Source organism: Vicia villosa, linkage group LG3 (genome assembly GCF_029867415.1).
Source record: "Vicia villosa cultivar HV-30 ecotype Madison, WI linkage group LG3, Vvil1.0, whole genome shotgun sequence".
In the NCBI taxonomy this organism is placed as follows: Eukaryota; Viridiplantae; Streptophyta; class Magnoliopsida; order Fabales; family Fabaceae; genus Vicia; species Vicia villosa.
In genome coordinates, this window is record NC_081182.1 from 76393276 (window position 1) to 76413317 (window position 20042).

General features: G+C 35.8%; 3 protein-coding genes across 5 annotated transcripts; 2 read left to right on the forward strand and 1 right to left on the reverse strand.

Moving 5' to 3' along the window:
• The first annotated feature begins 250 nt into the window (after positions 1-250).
• LOC131656121 (uncharacterized) lies at positions 251-4012 on the forward strand. Its single transcript, XM_058925885.1, has 8 exons — positions 251-409; positions 510-598; positions 795-858; positions 1903-1980; positions 3195-3271; positions 3364-3430; positions 3524-3631; positions 3723-4012. Exons 1-8 carry the CDS (start codon positions 338-340, stop codon positions 3750-3752), a joined length of 585 nt encoding a protein of 194 aa, XP_058781868.1. The 5' UTR covers positions 251-337; the 3' UTR covers positions 3753-4012.
• Positions 4013-6243: 2231 nt separating this feature from the next.
• On the forward strand, positions 6244-9442 carry LOC131661928 (L10-interacting MYB domain-containing protein). The gene is made up of 5 exons (XM_058931589.1): positions 6244-6399; positions 6769-7104; positions 7411-7944; positions 8026-8613; positions 8715-9442. Exons 2-5 carry the CDS (start codon positions 6790-6792, stop codon positions 9186-9188), a joined length of 1911 nt encoding a protein of 636 aa, XP_058787572.1. The 5' UTR covers positions 6244-6399; positions 6769-6789; the 3' UTR covers positions 9189-9442.
• Positions 9443-9638: 196 nt separating this feature from the next.
• LOC131661929 (uncharacterized protein At2g39920) lies at positions 9639-11490 on the reverse strand. Of its 3 annotated transcripts, none has more exons than XM_058931590.1 (5): positions 11359-11490; positions 11088-11233; positions 10556-11000; positions 10247-10447; positions 9639-10109 (listed from the first exon to the last, which is right to left on the reverse strand). In XM_058931590.1, exons 2-5 carry the CDS (start codon positions 11149-11151, stop codon positions 9899-9901), a joined length of 921 nt encoding a protein of 306 aa, XP_058787573.1. In that variant the 5' UTR covers positions 11152-11233; positions 11359-11490; the 3' UTR covers positions 9639-9898. The 3 variants fall into 3 exon arrangements, with proteins under 3 accessions (XP_058787573.1, XP_058787574.1, XP_058787575.1); XM_058931592.1 differs by having other exon boundaries at positions 9939-10104; XM_058931591.1 differs by lacking the exon at positions 11359-11490 and having other exon boundaries at positions 11088-11342.
• Between the last annotated feature and the right edge of the window lie 8552 nt (positions 11491-20042).

Here is a 20042-nt window from a genome sequence, read left to right on the forward strand (position 1 = left end):
TGTGTAAAATAGTTTTACAATGTTAACCAATCACAACCATATATATAATTAAATCACTTTTTATTTTAAAAAACTTTTAATGACATGCAAATTTGTGGTTTTCTATTGAACTACAGTGTAAAACTATTTTATCAGTGCACATCCATTAAATCCCGGAAAAAGTCCTATGGAAACAAACAAAGAATAATAAAGAGATTAAAATCATTAAAAAAAAAATGCGTATAACTCAAAAAATTAAAAAGAAAATGTAATTAAGCAAAGAAAAGGTACTAAAATCGGGTAAATTGAATCGGAGTGAGGTTTTTGGTGTACAGTTAGAAACATCAAGAGGAAGAAGATGATCGGAGTCGGAAAGATAAAACAGTACGGTAACGTCCTCGATAAGCCCCTCAACAAGGGCAAGACTGAGGTATCTATCTACCTTGATCTCCTCTTTTTTCTCTCAACCGTTCCTCCAATAACTTAGATCTCGCTTTTCCAAATGCTAATTTGATGTGTTGTTGATGCAGGTTAGTCTGAGTGCATTTGCGTTCTTGTTCTCCGAGCTTGTTCAGTACAACCAAACTCAGGTCGACAATATCGGTGAACTTGAACGAAGGTGATTTGCATTCTTTATATATATGAAGAATCACATTTTCATTCTCGGTGAATGTTGATTTCTATGCTTTATTTGCAACTTTTCACTAAGCTTTAAGAGATAAAATTCTAGGTTTTATTATGAACTAGCAATATTTTTCCTTTGTTATATCTTATCAATACAAATTAGTTTGGTATTTAATATGTACATTCTTTAGACTGGAGGATGCCGGATATGCTGTCGGAGCTCGTGTTCTTGAGCTACTCTGCCACAGAGATAAGGTATGATTGCTGTCGGAAGAAATATTGCAAATGTTTACTTTATTTATCATAATCAATAATACGTGTCAAGGAAATTTAATTAGATGATCCTTAAACCCGAGACAAGGAGATAGTGGTGATCAGTTGGATCTTTGATTAAATGACATTTCTTATTTCTTTGTTTCAATCCTAATTCACAGAGATCGAATTCAGATTTTAGATGAGACTGTTATTATTGTAGTGTCATTCTCAATCTAACAAGAATGGAACCACGCTCTGTAGAATAAGGATTTGAATCTATCAAATCGGGTTTTGGAGACCACGATAGTAGCGGAACACTCTGAACAATAAACTCGTTTTCCAAACAGAACCTATTGAAATTTCCCCTCTTTGCCCTTGCGACTATATATGAAAATGATGAGTTAACTTTATTATGAACCGCCCCTCACTCAAGAAGTATATCCACGGTTTCTTGCACCAATTTTCACTGACATATTACTAACTCCCCTGGTATTAGGTTCACAAGCATTTCCTTCCCTTTGAAGGATTTAATGATTTATCATGTCTAATCAGTTTAACTTTCATATACACATAGAATGAAGCTAAATTTTTTTTCATATCCTAGTTTCTTAAAGATTTGACAGTTCTAAGAAAAAGATAGTTACATGTTAATGAATATCCAGAACATGTTGACCTATTGCGCTTATTCACCCATGTCTAAATAAAATTATAGGAGCTCACTTCACCAACTTCATGTTTTTTATCATATGAAAAAAGGTTTACGGTATTGACCTATGACCTGGGTTCAGTTCATTTATCACAAAAATGAAAAAGGAAAAAGGCAACACTTGGCTTCAACTCATCCCGTACAATGTTTGGGACAGTTTCCTAACCATTTATATGTGTATATTGTCCACCCTTTTGGCTTCATGTCATTCTCTCTCTAAAATGAGATAATCCATGAACATCCATTGGGTCTGCTAGTTGATTGTCTGCATATATTGTCCAACTTTTTTTGCATGGGGTTAGCATGATTGATCTAACAATATTATTCTGAAACTGCAGGGAAACAGGAGGGAGACACGGTTGTTGGGTATTCTTTCTTTTGTACACAGTACAGTGTGGAAAGTACTATTTGGAAAGGTTAGCCCCTTTATCAGAAGTTGATTATATTTCCTATTGACCCCTAATTTATTATTAATTAGACATGTAAATTACATGTTTGTGTTACAAAATGGCATGAACTGTCCTTGCTTAAAGAAACGACTTTTGACCTTTTTGCATCATGGTATAGTTTGCCTTTTAGAATGGAAAATAGGTTCTATAAAGCTTTATGTTGTTCAGAAAAGAAATATGTTCACTATAATCTTGAAATCAAGATTATCATAAATGTGAATTGGATAGCATAAAATGATTAGATAGACTTTTTCACACAAAGCTGTTTTGGTTGTTCATTCTACAAAGGCAATGATTGTTGGCTTTAGCAATCTGGTGCGCGTATTCACAATATTTAACTGGTTTGATCATTGAGTTCCCCTTGATCTGGTTTTTGGGATGGGGAAAAAGGCTAATCAGGGCCAATTTAAAGACTATAGATGTTGAACGAATATATACCGTGCTATTGTTTAACACTTGATTGGTCACAGGCGTATATTCTACTACTAAAAGATGCCGTATTGAATTAGCAACACTTAGTTGTTTACATAGATTAAATCATCAACATGTTGATACAGTCTTGCTTCTTGATAAACATGTGTATTTTTTCATTAAGTGTTCTATGTTATAGAAACGATGGTAGAAACCCGGCTTAGGTGGTTTGAGCATATGCGGAGAGAAGACCTATAAATTATGTACTAAGGAGAATAGATCAGATGAAGGGTAATCAAATCCCTAGAGGCAGACGCAGACTTCAAAAAACTATAAGAGAAACTATTAAGAAAGATCTAGAGATTAATTAGTCGGATAGACATATGATATATCATATATATGACAAAACATTATGGCGCCATTTAATCCATGTAGCTGATCCCACTTTATAAGACTTGGCTGTTGCTGCTGTAGTGTTCTATATCGTGATTTTCCATATGCTTTTTGAAAGTTCTTTTGTTTTTTCGGTCAATTTACTGATCTGGTGTTGGAGACCTTAAACACATGCAGGATCAGAATGCTTTAACTACGATAACCATTAATAACTTATTATCTTTTAGTTATATTTGATGGTGTGAGAATAAGTTCTTTGGTAATTTATATTCTGTTCTGGCTGCACCATATGCTCATTTTTGTTGGAAATATCTTACTTGTTTGTCAGCTCCCTTAGTTTCAAGATATGCTTTATTTATTTGTTTACATTATATTAGGTAGCTGACTCATTGGAGAAAGGAACTGAACACGAAGATGAATACATGATCAGTGAAAAGGAACTCCTAGTAAACAAGTAATTTTATGCTCAACAATTATTCTGACTGTTAAACATACTGGATATTTTAACATTAATCAGTAGTAAACTGACGAATATCTGGTTTACAGATTCATTTCTATCCCAAAGGACATGGGAACATTTAACTGCGGTGCATTTGTTGCTGGAATAGTCCGGGTGAGTGCTTCACTTTCCTCACTTTCTATCAATCAATTATCTGTTTCTTTGGGAAAGGTCCAATCAATTGTTTTGTTTTGTTTAATTCATCAGGGTGTTTTGGATGGTGCTGGGTTTCCAGCTGTCGTAACAGCTCATTTTGTGCCCATGGAAGGCCAACAACGACCTCGGACAACCATTTTGATAAAATTTGCTGAAGAGGTAAAATTGTCATTGATTTTGTTTTTGTTTTTGTTCCTTAAAAACCTACTTTTTTTTAACTGTGATAGTTTGTTTTTGGGTTATCTTCCAGGTGTTACGCAGAGAAGCAAGATTAGGCTGATATTTATACTGAGAATTTTCAATTAAGATATCTGTAATGCTGAACACCAATATAGAAAGATGTGGAACTTTTACCTCTGCGTGTGAAAAGAATTTTAGGATTCTGACCAGCCTATCCTTTTGATATGTACTTCAAAATCATTTCTCATTCTATTGTATGTTATGCTTTGAAGCTGGGAATTGTTCTTACTGTCGTGAAATTTAATGTACAAAAAAACACCATGTTGTTCAGAAGGAAACTGATTTCTTCCTTTCCTATTAGCTTTCATGACCTCCACCTCCACGTTATTACCAAAGCTTTTCTTTGCTTGCTAGCTCCAGTTCTTATTATGGTGAAAAAATGAAATAGCTGAAAGTTTGTTTGGTTGAAAAGCTTTCAGTGTATATTGGTCTACAAGTAGGTTGTCAATAGAGTGTCTTTGAGACCAATATACTGGATTGGTCTACAAGCCAAACGTGATTCCAATAGCAAAGAAAACTTAGGCATCACCCGCGTCAATATAATCAAGCAAAATTAATTTAGGTAGGTTACATTATTTTGAGCAAAGGACGAATGTTTATCTATAAATATTAAAATTGTAAAATTTTTTTGAAGACAAACAATAAATCTATTGTTGAGAGCAAAAATTTCTTTGTTTTTTCCGGCTTGAGGAATAATGTGTAGTAGTGGATACCTCGGCTAAAAGTTCAACAACACTTTTTAAATTTTATTTTCTGTCATAAATATGCATATTGAAATTATGACATTATTCATTATTATCCTAAGCCTTTTTCGCACTCACTAAATTTCAAAAATAATTTTAGAATTCAAATTTTGAAAATCAGACGCACCAAATACATAACAAACTCTCTTTAAAACATGTTAAATTAGAGACTCTTTGAGACATGTTAAACCAAAGGCCAAAAGTCTGAATTTTGGAATTCGGACTAACTCCAACACCATTCCAAATCATCTCAAAACCAAGTGAAAACAAAGTTAAAAAATGTCTGAATTTTAAATTTCAAATTTATCTTATAGAGATTGAAATATGGACGTGTTCATTTAAGAATCCTGCTAGATGCAAATTGTTTATAACAAAAAGTATTTGTGTCTGTCTTTCACTCTTCTTTCTCTTTCATCTCAACAAAGTTAACAAGTGAAAACAGAGCTCATGATCCTACTCATGTTCCAACATTTTTCAATCTTTATCACAACTTCTACTCCACTACATTCAAGCTTAACACATGTTTTAACTTCAGCCGCACTACATTCATGCCAAAATCATCTATCTCTCACATTTGGTAAGTTTCTCATTTTCTTACTTTTATTAATTTATGATGCATGCATTTCTTGAGGAACAAGTCTACTCATCAGGATGGGGCGGACCATGCCATTGATGTATTGTCTATATGTCACCGTATTGTGGCTATTAGGAGATATGCCATAGCAAGAGAAGGGTTTTAGAAAGACACTATTCAAATTGTCACTTTACAGGTAATGTTCTTAGAGACATGACAAGCGTTGCAGTATATGAGGTAAACAGGGATGTATGTGGCAGTTTGGGTAAATGCATATCATTCCTAGGTCACCCTTCCAGGTTGCATCTATCCGTACTATTTATAGAGATCTGGATGACATTCTGGCGGATTTTGAGAATCATTTGGTACTGGTGGAGCTATGTTGATGGTTACATGAGATGATTCTATAAAGTATCACACCCTTACATGACACATGACGCTCCTGGACGTCCACCTAGGCCTACTCATAAGGAGCTCCTATAGAATCAACAGGCATTAGACGACCATGCCGTTGATGTGTTGTCGTGCAGTTAGAACATCATGTGGCTTACATGTTAGGGCATCGAATCCGGAGTGTTTGCGAGAGGTGGAGATGAAGCGGTCGTCCAATCACAGTCCATTCTTTGTGAGGTGCGGAGTGTTGTGGCTTACCGTAGGCAGAGGAGGAACCAGAGTGCTAGGATTAGGAATGCACAATAGAGTATTTTGATTGTATTTTGTTTAATTTCAATCGACTTTGAGAATAATTGTTATACTAATATATTCAGTTTCTATAATATTCAATTTTATTAAAGCTTTATAATATTCGTTTTTATTAATCGTTGAAACAAATAACTGCATTTTTAATCAAATTGAAATTAATTTGGATTGAAAACGCCACATACTTGAAAATTAATTCTGGAAAAATTACACAGACAAAAATTCGGAGATGCATCTCCAAACCAATTTTCTTAAGAAACATGGGGTTGTTTGATTTTTTAAGGATAAAAGATGACTTCGGAGAGATATTTTTTGGCAAAAAAATATTTGGTGCGTTCGGAGATGCATATCCATATTCATCCAAGAGCATATTCGGATTTTCAGAGGTGCATCCTATCCTATGTAATACGAATGTGATGAGAAATTGCCAAAATTAATGATATTTTTAATTGGGCCTAAATGTACTGATTATGGGCCTCACTTTCATTTCCACAAGAATGAAAAGAACAAAACAAAATCAACATTTACGACAAGGGTTTCTCAAAACTAATGAGTAATCACGAGAAATCAAAAAAGAAGAAAATTCATTCAGAGTTTCTCTAGCCTTCAGGAGTTACAGAACTCACAAAATTCACATTCATCTCAAATGCAGCATTGTTGTTGAACCTTAGGTATATTCGCTCTCACTACTTCTAAATCATTTTCCAATTTCATATTTTCCCCCAAAATATTTCTGCACTGTATTGTACATAAGTAATGTCCATCATAATTAGTACTAATTCAATTTCTTTGCTCAATCTTCACTTTCAATTTCAATTTTACCCCTTTATCACTGAAATTCTCTTTTACCTCTAATTTCAATTATCTTCGGAAATTGCACGTGCATGCCTTTAAACCATAGGTTTTATGACACTATGCATACATTTTAGTTCGAAAATATCTCATTTTTTTGTCGAATTTTTTCGTAGAATTGTAGGTTATTGAATGTGATAAAAATGAAATTGAAATTTGTAAATTGATTTACATGAAATGTTTGGCAGGATATTTTTATAAGATCAAGGATGTCTACTTCACCTGCAAAAGCCACTTGGAACCCTGCATTCCATAAAGTATTTATCGGGTTATGTCTGCGAGAAGTGTTGAAGGTGAACGAGCCTGGTGCACGACTTACCAAGGAGAGTTGGTGCAGCATCGTTGAATCCTTTTATGAAAAGACTGGTGTGACGTACGACAAGAAACAGTTCAAGAATCACTATGATTCCACCAGGAAGTTATGGAAGGTATGGGATAAGTTGACTCGCGATAGTAGCATGAAATGGGATCCGGAAACTAGTAAGTTTGATGCTTCTGAGGAAGACTGGTGCGATTATATAAAGGTATGAATGGTAATCAGAGTCGTCTCAAATTTTTGGAGGCCTGTGTAGGTTATTCGCAATTTAACCATGACAGAATAAATAGAGCCCTATTTAGAGCCCTATTTAACCACAATTTATCCGTGACAATATTTTAAGAGGCCCTATTTTGTCATGCTTTAACTGCAACAAATTTTGGGCCCTGTGCGGTAGCCCACCTTGCATGCCCTCAAAGACGGCTGTAATTGTAATTATTAACGTTCATACAAGATGATAGGAGATCTTCATGGTTCTGGATAACTAGTTATGAAGCCTTGTTGTTTTTTGCAGGATAACCCAGAAGCTGCACAGTTTCAGTCTAAGGAAATCCAGTTTAGAGACGAATTGGACATTATCTTTGATGGAGAAATGCCTGCTGAGGAAATTCAAAATTCAATACGTCTTAAGTGGCAGGATAATGCTAGAGCCGGATCTTTGCACGGAAGAGGGCGGGGGAGGAAGCGTAAGAGTGTTGTTAAGGATTATGAATTAGACACTTCTGATATTGTTAATTCGACGCTAACTCCAAAAGCCAATTGGACACCTGCATACCATAAAATATTTGTGGATTTATGTCTTGATGAAACTTTGAAGGGGAACAAAGCTGGGTCACATTTTACCAAGGTGGGCTGGAGGAATATTATGGGATACTTTTATGCTAAGACAGGTGTGAGATATGACAAAAGACAAATTAAGAATCACTATGATTCGACCAGAAAACAATGGAAAATCTGGGTTAAATTGATTAGTGACGATATCATGAAATGGGACCCAAAAACCAGTAAGTTTGGTGCTTCAGAGAAAGATTGGCTCGATTATCTTAAGGTAAGAAGGTATATTCATTCAATTTATTGAGAGATTCTCTTCATGGTTTGAGACTGATAATAATTAGTCATTTTGTCACAGGAAAACCCAGAGGCTGCACAATTCCGCTTTAAGGAAATCCCATTTCCCGAGAAATTGGACATCATCTATGGAAGCGACAGTATACAAACCGGGGAAATGCGACCATCATCTAGTAGTGAGAGACAGAATGATGATTCAGGAAGTACATCTCCTTTATATGGAAAACGAGGGAAGAAATATAAGAGTGTTGAGAAGGATTTTGACTTTAAGAGTGCTATTTTGGTTAATGCTACACCAATCAGTGCAATTGCAAGTGAGCAAAGCATTTCATGTTCATCATATCCTAAGGTCAAAGCCACATGGACCCCTTTATTGCATAAGACCTTTATTGATCTATGTCTGCAGGAGACATTAAATGGAAATAAGCCTGGGACACATTTTACTAAGGAAGGTTGGAGGAATATTATGGATTCATTTCATTTGAAATCTGGTTTGAATTATGGCAGATTACAGTTTAAGAATCACTGGGATTCTACAAAGGAACAATGGAGAACTTGGTCTAAGCTTGTTTCCACTAGTTACATGAAATGGAATCCGTCTAACCATACATTTGAGGCTAGTGATGAAGATTGGACTAGATATTTACAGGTATGTTAAGTTACCAATTGTACTTACTTTAGTGTGTTCATTTGAAAGTTTGCAAATTTTAAGAAAATTCCTGTTTCCCCTCTGCTGCTCATCTGTTATAGGCAAATCCAGAAGCCTCCCAATTTCGCTTTAAGGAACTACAATTCCCCGACGCATTGGAAACCATCTTTAATGGTACTACTGTTACAGGGGAGACTGAACCTGCTGTGCAACAGAGGAAAAGCGATGACAGCGTTAATACTTTGCCATTGCACACAAAAGGAACAGATGTAACCAGCTCAGATGAGAAGACTGAATGTCTTTGTGATGCTGTTGCATCAAGGAATGGTGTGAATATTCAAAAGAATGCCTTCACAATCTCGTCTGCTGAAGGCAAACGTAGTTATAGTATTGGTGAATGCATTGAATGTCTTGATGGAATGGAAGATGTAGAGCAAGGAAGTGACCTGTATTTGTTTGCTCTAGATGTCTTCCTAAGGCAGGAACATAGGGAAATTTTTCTCCAATTGAAAAAGCCGAATCTGAGGATCTCATGGTTGCAGCGACTTCAGTCTGTTGGTCAGTCTTCACTCTAGGTTTTTGTCACACTTTCATCAGCGTTGTCGTCGTCATCGCTCTTGTTGTTAATTCTCCTTTTCATTTTTTTCATAATATTTAATTGTGCTGTATATAGTCAAGTGTTTAAGTTTTGGGTTGCCCTTCCATGATGATGATATTGTGGTAAGCTTACTTGGAAGCTTAGAAATGTATTTAGTGGATTTTATCTCCCCTTCTCTGGTTTAACAATCCTCTTAAGTCTTAATATTTTAACACAGTTTTATTGTGGCTACTTTACAGTTTGTACGAGATTTTAACTGTTAGATAGAGTACTTATCTATAATGTGATTATGTCATAATCAAATTATGCAGAGTCCTTATTTACTCTCCCTGTTTAGCTGTGTTCTTATAGCCAAAAATGATAGACTCCCAAAACGTTTATGGACCTTTGAACTTTCATTTTCAATATTCCAAAGTGGAGTTCCATGTTCTTGACATGCAACTTTGTTTCATGACAAGATGTTTGATAACATTGTATCTCACAGAGTTGGAAAGATGGACATAGTAAAATCTAAAGGCGCCTCTAGGTTGGAGAATTATACTCATCCCTCAAGTACATTCTGAACTGTATGTACTATCGATGTTAAATGTATAACAAAATCAAATCTAGTTTATAACAAAAGGAGCCTAAGTACTAATAGTAATTCTGTCTTGTGTCTCCCTGATGGAAGGGCGATGAGTTGCGGAATTAACGTCCAGTATCTATGCTCTCTATCTGATGTTCAAACTTGTTGCATACTACACCCGGCAGCAGAAAATTTTGTATTCGAGTATCTGGAGTGCTCAACACATCCAAATGGCTACTTACAATACTTTTTATATGGAAGCCCTTCTTCCTTATCACACTTCTTTGCCTAGAAAAGTACTCATTCCCTTTAGTAGACTCTGAATCTTCTGTTCTGGAAAAGTGCAGATCATTGACAATATAGGATCATAAGATTCAGTTATTGTATCATGCTTTTGATAAAGCTAAATCTAAGTCTGTAAGAAATTCTAGAAAGCAAGTGGAGATATAAAAGGAAGATAGTCACTGTACCTCATCATCAAGGAAGACCAACCTCTAAATCCTGCAGAAACAAGATGATTAATGGTGACATTTTGGTATATTTCAGATTCTCTTGATACCAGAATTATAGACCACCCGTCAGTTTGAAGGTTCATGTATAATCTTAAAACAAACATGAGTTTTACATCTTCTGCCTCTTTGACACAGCTGCTAATGCCGTCCCTATGAAACCTGCATCAAAATAAACTCGTTGATAAGACCGGACTCAGCAGCACCGGTTGTTTATGCGAGCATTTTTCTATATTTTACAGAACATTAGTGTGCAAGGTATGCTATTACCTCTGATACAAATTGGAAGAATAAGGATTTGGAGGAACAATATCATCTATGTCCAACAACACTACATCCAAACCATTGTCTGAAGGTTTCCGACTCTTGAAGTAATCATCAATCATAGACACAATTAAGTTCAACTCTTTGGCATAATGCCCTCCTTTGATATAGTGTATAGCCAGATCTCTACATATATCAGGAAGTTCATATCTTTCTAAGCTATTGATCTCAGCATGCAGAGAATACACTCTGCAATAACTGTAGTAATCATTTACATTCACATGTTCAATAACTCCAGTGTTTTTACTTTGACATGATTGCAGCATAATCACCAATGAAATCAGCAAAGTAATAAGTAAAACTCCAAGAGTGACAAGCGAAGCAAGGAAAATTGTTGCCGTAAAAGATGACATGTAGAATCCTGAGTCTATACCATAATGGCTTGATGTATCTGTGAAGACAAAGAAAAAAAGTTACAATCGATTAAAAACCTAACCGCACGGTTCAATCGATTAAACCATGTACTGTCACGGCATACCAGAATTGTCTGAAAGACTATTTCCAGAGTATTGCTGCTCCATTTGATGTGCATAAGCAGACATAATTTCAAGCTATAAACATGAGTAACTTTTAATCCTGTTCAAGTAACACCTTCAGTATGCTTGCAGGAGTCAAAGGTTGCAACTGAAACATTACCATAAAAAGAAGAAAAAAAATCAAACCCTGATTAAGATTTGACATAAACACAAAAAAAGCAACCATTTTTGTTGTGGATATATCATGATGGAGTGAGTGAGAAAAAAAAGTACCAGAGAAAGACATTAATGAGCCCCAAAACAAAATGTGGGAGATAATACGAGAATGGATGTTTTACTAGAATGCATGAGTATATATGTCTTGCTATTGTCTGTTGTGCGAGTCACTATATGAAGGAAGCTTCCTTTGTTTTCTTATGTGCCTTTCCTTTCTTATCAAGCCCTTGTGTGTCTACACTTAGTGTAAAATCGTTAGTTTTTTCAAATGTATTTTTTTTAGCATTTCAAAAGGACGAGTTAAGATTTCAAATATAAAATTATTGAAATGAGTAAATTTTTTAAGTAGCTAAAGTATTTATTAATGTATTTTTGAATTGATAATTTCTAATGTTTAGTTTCTTCCTTCCCTCCTTTATTGTTGTTCCCGGCTTTTAAAAAATTCGCATAAAAAATATTATTAGGACGAGTCGCGTAATAGGCCGCGTTCTTTAAGACGTTTTGCCGTATTGCCAACAATTATGCAATGCAGTCGAGTTTCGACAATGTCTCCAAGATAAAATAGCCCGTTCAAAAGTACGATTATCTCTTGCACTGTAATGAATCGTTCTAAGAAACACACCTTCAGATGGTATTTAAACCACTCAAAAAATAGAACAAATAAATAATTTGAGATGAAGAGAATGAGAATGAGAAGAGAGATTCCGAAATGTTCAGAAATCTAGAGTGATTTGCAAATGAAATGAGGAACTCTATTTATAGGCAAGAGATTCAACTGAGTGGAGCAAAAATCGTGGGAGGGAGTTGAAAATTTCAGACCCATTACTGGCCATTTTCGCTTGGTCAACAAGTCAGACTCTGACTGATTCTTAGAGGTCAAGCCAAACTAACTAATTTCCACTTATAAAATTAATTAATTGAATTCCACTAATTCGGGTTCTAAAAAATGAATTCATCTAGACCGGACCGACTCGATCCGAGCTGGCCGACGGCGGCGCGCGTGTGTGTCTAGATGACTTGGCGGTGTATCCTCACTCCTTTACAAAACTGGGTACCCCTTGGGGTCCAATCTATTTGACCAAGTTGGAATATATATACACTATTAATATTTGTGTTCCCTCCTATGTGTGACTAAAATGGATCCATTCAAATCCACTTTCATATTAGTTCTTACTTGTGCTCATTTATTGTCCATTTAAAGTCAATAAATCATTCCAATTCCTACTCCAAGTTTTCATCATTCCAAGATTACTCCCGTTGTCTAAGTATTCCCTCATACAGAGTATAGATTTCATTATGAGCTTTTATCATCCCATCCTGTTATTACTCCAGGATTCATGCTTCACTTGCATGATCATCTCATATTACTCACAGCTTGTTATTATCCATTGACCTATTTCTTGGGATCTCCAATCATCTAGGTCAGGTTACTATCATGAGCATCTCATTTCTTTATACGCATTAGTCCCATCTTCTTGGATGTATTATGGACTTTCTCTCTAGCTAATCCTTTTGTCAATAGCTTTCCATCAGAAACCACAAAAACCATGATCCACTTGGTATTGGAAAGCTATTGAGTGATGGTTTTTGTGTTGTGTTTTCTGCTCATGATCCAATCTTACATCTCCTTTAGAGATACAATCTCTGTCGGTGCTGTATTTTCTGCTTATTTGATGTCTTTTACCAATATAATAGCGATTCTCAATTTTTGCAATAGCCACGGTACTATCACAGTGGATTAACACAACTGGCATAGGTTTTTCCCATAAGGGATCTCAACTAGCAAACATCTTAACCAACCTTCTTCTTCTTCTTCACAAGATGTGGCTAGTGATATCATCTCTGAAACCATTATGGACTGAGCCATGATAGTTTGTTTCTTTGATTTCCAAGATACAAATCCTCAAACTAGCTAAATATATAGCCATTAGTAGCTTTAGAATCATCCGACAAGGTGTTCCAATCTGCATCATTGTAGTCTCTTAGTACAATAGGAAATTTCTGATAATGTAGGCCGAGATCCGTGGTTCTTTTAAGGTACCTCATGACTCACTCAATAGCTTTCCAGTGCTCGTTACTCGGTATACTCATAAACCCGCATAACAATCCTACAACATATACAATGTCGAATCTAGTACAATCAGTGTCATATATAAGACTGCCAATAATGCTCGCATATTGTGTTTGTGTGACATTTTCCCAGTGTTCTTAAACAATTTCACACTTGGATCATATGGTGTGCATGCAGGTTTACAGTCAAAGTATTTTTATTTCTTTAAGATCTTCTCCATATAGTGTGATTGATCTAGATAAATTCCTTGTTCGGATCTCGTGATCTTGATACCAAGGATCACGCTTGCTTCTCCGAGGTCTTTCATATCAAATTTGTTGCACAACAATGAGTTCACATCATTAATGGACTGAATGTTTGATCCAAATATGAGTATATTGTTTACATAGAAACATATAATAGTGCATACGCGGTTCTCAGATTTGTAATAAACGCGTTTATCACTTTCATTCACTTTGTACTCATTTGATATCATTAAGTTATCAAACTTTTCATGCCATTTCTTAGGAGCCTGTTTCAGTCCATACAGAGACTTGTCTAACTTACAAACCATGTTTTCTTGTCCATGGATCACAAACCCTTCCAGTTGTTCCATATAGATTTCTTCTTCTAAGTCACCATTTAAAAAACCCATTTTAGCATCCATTTGATGTACTATTAGGTTATAAATAGAACCTATTGAAATAAGTACCCTAATGGATGTAATTCTAGTGACTGGAGAGAAGGTATCGAAGAAATCTATATTTTCTATTTGTCTAAAATCCTTGGCTACAAGGCGAGCCTTGTATTTATCAATAGTTCCATTAAAATTTAATTTCTTTTTCAAAATTCATTTACAACCGATTGGTTTGCAACCAGGAGACAAGTCTACTAAAGTCCAGGTCTTGTTAGATTCTAAAGATTCTATCTAATTATTAATAACTTTTTGCCATAAATTTGCATCTAGATATGACAAGTCTTCTTGAATATTTATTGGATCTTCTTCTACATTATAAGTCGCATAATCAGGCCCATATTCTTTAGAAACTCTTACTCTTTTACTTTGTTAGAGTTTTGTGTCTACATCGTTGTTGCTTTTTGTGCTTCTTCTCACTTGAATGTTGCTCGACTGAGCGCCCCCACTATTTCTCGATTTGAAAGAAAATTTGTCTTCATAGAATTCAACATCATTTGATTCTATGAACACTTTTTCATTTAGTTCATAAAACCTATATGCCTTACTGTTTGCTGCATACCTGATGATTACACATTCATAGGTTCTACTAGCGAGTTTAACTCATTTTGGATCCGAAATTCTGACATAAGCCAGACATCCCCTGAGTTCTCAAATAAGGAGAGATCTTAATTTTTGACTTGGGAAATCTATTCCGAACATAACAAACAGTCAATAAAATTTCCCCCACTAGTGAAGTGCAGCTCCAGAGTTCATCACAATTGCAACAACAAGTTCAATAAGAGTTCTATGTTAGAACAAGATTTGGTTCTGCAATACGTCTATAAGTTTTGATGAGAACAAATGTGTATGAACAATTTTGTTATACTAACGTTTGTTATTGTTGAGTACTTAACAAACATGTTTGATTCTGATGAGAACGCGTGGCTAAAACATCAAAATCCATCAGGTTATATTTCTGCACTACAAGGTTTTGCTGAAAAATAGCAACAACTTCAGAAGCATAAGCATATGAAGTAATCATTCTGATAGAAGTTCTGAAGAAACTAGTTCTAAAGACCAAGTGCTGAAAGACTCTGATGACGTGGTTCTGAAGACTCTGAAGACTTGAAGATCTGAAGACTCAAGTTTTTGAAGATAAAAGGATTCTGAAGACCAAGTGCTGAAGACTCTGAAGATCTGAAGACTCAAGTTTCTGAAGACAAAAGGATTCTGAAGACCTAGTGCTGAAGACTCTGAAGACGTGGTTCGGAAGACTCTGAAGACTTGAATTTCTAAAGAATTCAAAGATCATTCTTTTTCTTTCAACTCATGTTGTGAGCCTCTGAAGTTCAAGAAGAAAAAGTTAACTTTATACTATAGTACAAAGTACAAGGCACATGCGAATGTTTCGCTCCATTCCAAGAAAAAGGACGGACATTGCGTACTATTTTGTCTCCCACTACAAGCAAGCCGCAAACATTCTGCAAGATTCAGAATTTGCCCTCCAACGGTTATATTATTCTATTGGCTATAAAAGGGCTTGAAGACTCAAAGAAGAAGCTGAACCTCAACGAACAAACTCACTCTATATAGATTGTTAATAGCTTCATTTTTCTTTTAGTCTTAGATTTGAAAAAGAAAGTTTACATCCTGCTTGTGTAGAAGCATATATACTGTTAACAAACCATGATCAAAGGTTGTTTGATCGTTCCTTAAGAGACCGAGTGAAGGTCATGTGTCTCAAGAAGTCTAGGACTAGAGAGTCTTAGAGGTTGTTAGTCACAGGGGTTGCCTATGCAGGTTGTTAGTCAAAGGGGTTGCCTGTGCAGGTAGTTAGTCACAAGGGTTGTCTGTGCAAACTTTAGTCACCGACTGTTGCCCGTGCGATTGTAATCGTTTCGGTTATAATGGATTAAGTCCTCGATTGAGAGAGGCAAAATCACCTCGGAAGGGTGGACTGGACTGGCTTGAGGGTTTCTCAAGTGAATTAGTATAAAAATAACATGTTCTTTCCTTTATGCATTTTTAGTTATTATTAATAGCAAAGGACTTGTTGTTTCAAGGAAAGGGGAAATGTTTTTATAAAAATATTTGTGTTTTAAAAACCCTATTCAAACCCCCCCTTTCTAGTGTTTTTTGCACCTTCATTCTATTCTTTATTTCTGCTTTACCATTCATTTCAGGAGAATATGGAGCAATCGTTTCATGTACAATTCCATTTTTTTAAAAAATAAAAGTCATTAAATACCATTCAAATCAACATTTAACTTAAACATGCCATTAGTGGTATGAGCATCTCCCAACATCACTTTCTTATTTTTAGCATTCACGTATTAAAATCACAAAGAGTAATCAAAAGGAGAAATTTTATTCAAATCAACATTTAACTTAAACATGCCATTAGTGGCGTACCCTTTCCCAACAAAAATACCATTCTTAGTGATGGTGCACAAAGCTGCCCCTATAGTTTAACTAAACCCTGCCTTATTTAAATGAAAATCATAAGCAAGGTTCTTCCTAATTTCAGGAACGTGCACGAAATCCTTCAGGATCAAAGTCTTCCAGGAGGTAAATTTTAGCTCCACGTCTCCACTTCCAGCAACATTAGTGGTATGAGCATCTCCCAACATCACTTTCTTATTTTTAGCATTCACGTATGTCTTGAACACAACACGATTGTAACATACATGATGAGAGGCGCCAATGTCTATCCACTAGCCTTCACTTCCACAAGCCATGTTGACTTCTGTGATCATAACAATGAATTGCTATAAGTCAAGTTAACCTGAGCATTAGAGTCAGCAGCAGGTTTAGGCCTATTCTTACATCTCTTAGCCATATGACTCGACTTTCCACAATTAGAATAGATGAACGTCGTAGCATCATTTCTTTGGGGTGGTGGCTGATGTCTAGAGATCGGAGCAGATGGGGCCCTCGAGGGATCCCCCTTCTTAATTTGGTTCACAACATTGTGGTTATGATTCTTTAATGGGTTGTCTGTAGGCTTCAGAATCACACCTAATTTATTTTTGTTGTTTGAAACAACTAAGGTTTCATCTTTCAGATCTTGTCTCCGAAATTCCTCTTCAATTTGGAGGCAAGTAATCAGACTCTCGATTGAAAATTCTTTAGTTTTATATCGAAGCAAATTTTTAAAGTCTTAAACCGGGGGAAGTTTGTCAATTATAACACCAATATAAAATTATTCATCGAGGAGGCATACTGAAGGATAGAAAAACACTTAGAAAGGGGGGTTTGAATAAGTGTAGCTTTAAAAACTAGACAGATAAAAATAAATTGAACAGTTATTTTTATCCTGGTTCGTTGTTAACTAAACTACTCCAGTCCACCCCCGCAGAGATGATTTACCTCAACTGAGGATTTAATCCACTAATCGCACGGATTACAATGGTTTTCCACTTAGTCCACGACTAAGTCTTCTAGAGTATCCTGATCACAACTTGATCACTCCAGGAACAACTGCTTAGACACAAGCTAAGACTTTCTTAGAGTATCCTGACCACCACGTGATCACTCTAATTACAACTGCTTAGACACAAGCTAAGACTTCCTAGAGTATTCTGATCAACACGATCACTCTAGTTACTTACAACTTAATGTAATCTTTCTAAGAGTTTTACAATGCTTCTAAAAAGCTATAATCACAAACTGTGATATTTCTCTTAACGTTTAAGCTTAATCTCACTAAGATATTACAAAAGCAATGTAGTGAGCTTTGATGAAGATGAAGATTCTGAGCTTTGAATTGAACAGCGTTTCAGCAAGTTAATATTCACAAAATTTGGTTCAGAGTTTGTTCAAAATTGGTTAACCTTGCTTCTCATCAGAACTTCATATATATAGGCGTTTGAGAAGATGACCGTTGAATCCATTTAATGCTTTGCGTGTTCCGTACAGCTTTGCATTTAATGTTATACGCTTTTGTCAACTACCTCGAGCCTTGTTCACGCTGTGTCTACTGACGTTGCCTTTAATAGCTTCTAACGTTCCTTTTGTCAGTCAGCGTAGCCTGCCACTTGTACTTTCTTCTGATCTGATGTTTGTAAATACAACGTTTGAATATCATCAGAGTCAAACAGCTTGGTGCAAAGCATCTTCTGATCTTCTGACCTTGAAGTGCTTCTGAGCGTGATACCATCAGAACTTCAGTGCTTCTGATCTCATGTTCTTCTGATGCTTCCATAGACCCATGTTCTGATTCTGCTTCGACCATCTTCTGATGTCTTGCCAGACCATGTTCTGATGTTGCATGCTGAACCTTCTGAGTCAAAGCTTCTGAGCGCTGAATTATGCATACTCTTTATATATTTCCTGAAAAGGAAATTGCGTTGGATTAGAGTACCATATTATCTTAAGCAAAATTCATATTATTGTTATCATCAAAACTAAGATAATTGATCAGAACAAATCTTGTTCTAACAATCTCCCCCTTTTTGATGATGACAAAAACATATATAAATGATATGAATTTGCGATCAGAAAGAGCAGACGGCAAAAGACAAATTACACAGCTATAGCATAAGCATGTGAATATGTCTCCCCCTGAGATTAACAATCTCCCCCTGAGATAAATAATCTCCCCCTGAAATAAATACTCGAAGAACTTTAATAAAAGACTTCCCTGATTATTTCGGTAGAGACGATCACATAAGCTTCTGTCTTCAGAGAATTCATAGCTTCTGACTTCTGCTTCCATTGGACAGCTTCATAACTTGAATTTCTTTAGATCCCTAGAACACTCATAGCTTCTGATTCCTGCTTCCATTCAGGACAGCTTCAGAACTTGAATTTCTTTGATCTTCAGAACATTCCCAGCTTCTGATTCCTGCTTCCATCTAGGACAGCTTCAGAACTTGAATTTCTTTGATCTTCAGAACATTCACAGCTTCTGATTTCTGCTTCCATTTAGGACAGCTTCAGAACTTGAGTTTTCTGGATCTTTAGAACATTCACAGCTTCTGATTTCTGCTTCCCTCGGATAGCTTCAGAGCTTTGAATTTCTACCAACATCACTTCATGCTAGATTTGTATCAGAACATTGGTGAATGTACCAGAGCATCATCAGAGCATCTCTACATCCTGAAATGTTACAGAACAAAAACTACACGACAAAAGTCAGCATGAACGAGTCAGAACATAAAATTTATCAGAGCAAATAGAATTTTGTCACAGCAAATAGACAAATTTTGGATCAAATTCTATTATCGGTGCTTCTGATTCTGAAGCTTGACAGCACTCAGCTTGCTTCAGTTTCCATAAGCTTATTCTTTTTACAGAATAACGCTTCTTATGGTTTTGCTTCTTGTGTTTGCTTTGAAGATTTTCTTCACTTCTTTATACCTGCAAAACACTTAAACCATATAGAACTTGCAGTTCTTGTTAGTGAATGTGTGGGAGCTTTACCCAGCAACTGATAGATTAATCAAATCATTTATCATTTATCTTCTCCCCCTTTTTGTCATAACATCAAAAAGAATATTCAAAAGATTCAGATGTATAGAACGACAAATAAAAAATACTGGAATGTAAAAACAAAGAAACTTTTCATTGATAATCAAAAGATTTTACAAAGGTTCTTATGTTTAACAAGATGAGAAACATTCCTAGCAAATACATAAAAAGTCATCCCAAGAGGAAATGACTACAAAAATTAAAAACAAAACCCTAGCAAGACACAATCTGTGTCAACCCATCAAGAATCCCTGTGGTCTTCTTGTCTTTTCAGACTAGAACCTCCACTGTAGGAGAGATTCAATAGACCAGGGAGGAAGTGAGGGACAGTTCACATACAGGGAGCTAATGTTGCAAACGGGCTCCAGTGACTCAAGAAGGTCTTCTTCCTTTGGATAAATGTTGATAACAACATTGAAGAAGAGATCTGTCTTGAAAGAGACTTGGAGAGCCATCCCAAGATATGCTTCACATCCGGTAACTGAGTAACCCTTCCATCCGTTCTTATAGAGTTGAAAGGATTCATGAAGAACGCTAGGTTTG

Excerpts from the sequence above, each read along its gene's own strand:
- LOC131656121 (XM_058925885.1), top strand. The coding sequence starts at position 338 with ATGATCGGAGTCGGAAAGATAAAACAGTACGGTAACGTCCTCGATAAG. Across the intron at positions 1,981-3,194 it reads GGAAAGTACTATTTGGAAAG|GTAGCTGACTCATTGGAGAA; the intron begins GTTAGCCCCTTT and ends ACATTATATTAG. Across the intron at positions 3,272-3,363 it reads AAGGAACTCCTAGTAAACAA|ATTCATTTCTATCCCAAAGG; the intron begins GTAATTTTATGC and ends TCTGGTTTACAG.
- LOC131661928 (XM_058931589.1), top strand. The coding sequence starts at position 6,790 with ATGTCTACTTCACCTGCAAAAGCCACTTGGAACCCTGCATTCCATAAA. Across the intron at positions 7,105-7,410 it reads ACTGGTGCGATTATATAAAG|GATAACCCAGAAGCTGCACA; the intron begins GTATGAATGGTA and ends TGTTTTTTGCAG. Across the intron at positions 8,614-8,714 it reads ATTGGACTAGATATTTACAG|GCAAATCCAGAAGCCTCCCA; the intron begins GTATGTTAAGTT and ends CATCTGTTATAG.
- LOC131661929 (XM_058931590.1), bottom strand. The coding sequence starts at position 11,151 with ATGTCTGCTTATGCACATCAAATGGAGCAGCAATACTCTGGAAATAGT. Across the intron at positions 11,001-11,087 it reads TAGTCTTTCAGACAATTCTG|ATACATCAAGCCATTATGGT; the intron begins GTATGCCGTGAC and ends TTGTCTTCACAG. Across the intron at positions 10,448-10,555 it reads TCTTCCAATTTGTATCAGAG|GTTTCATAGGGACGGCATTA; the intron begins GTAATAGCATAC and ends ATTTTGATGCAG.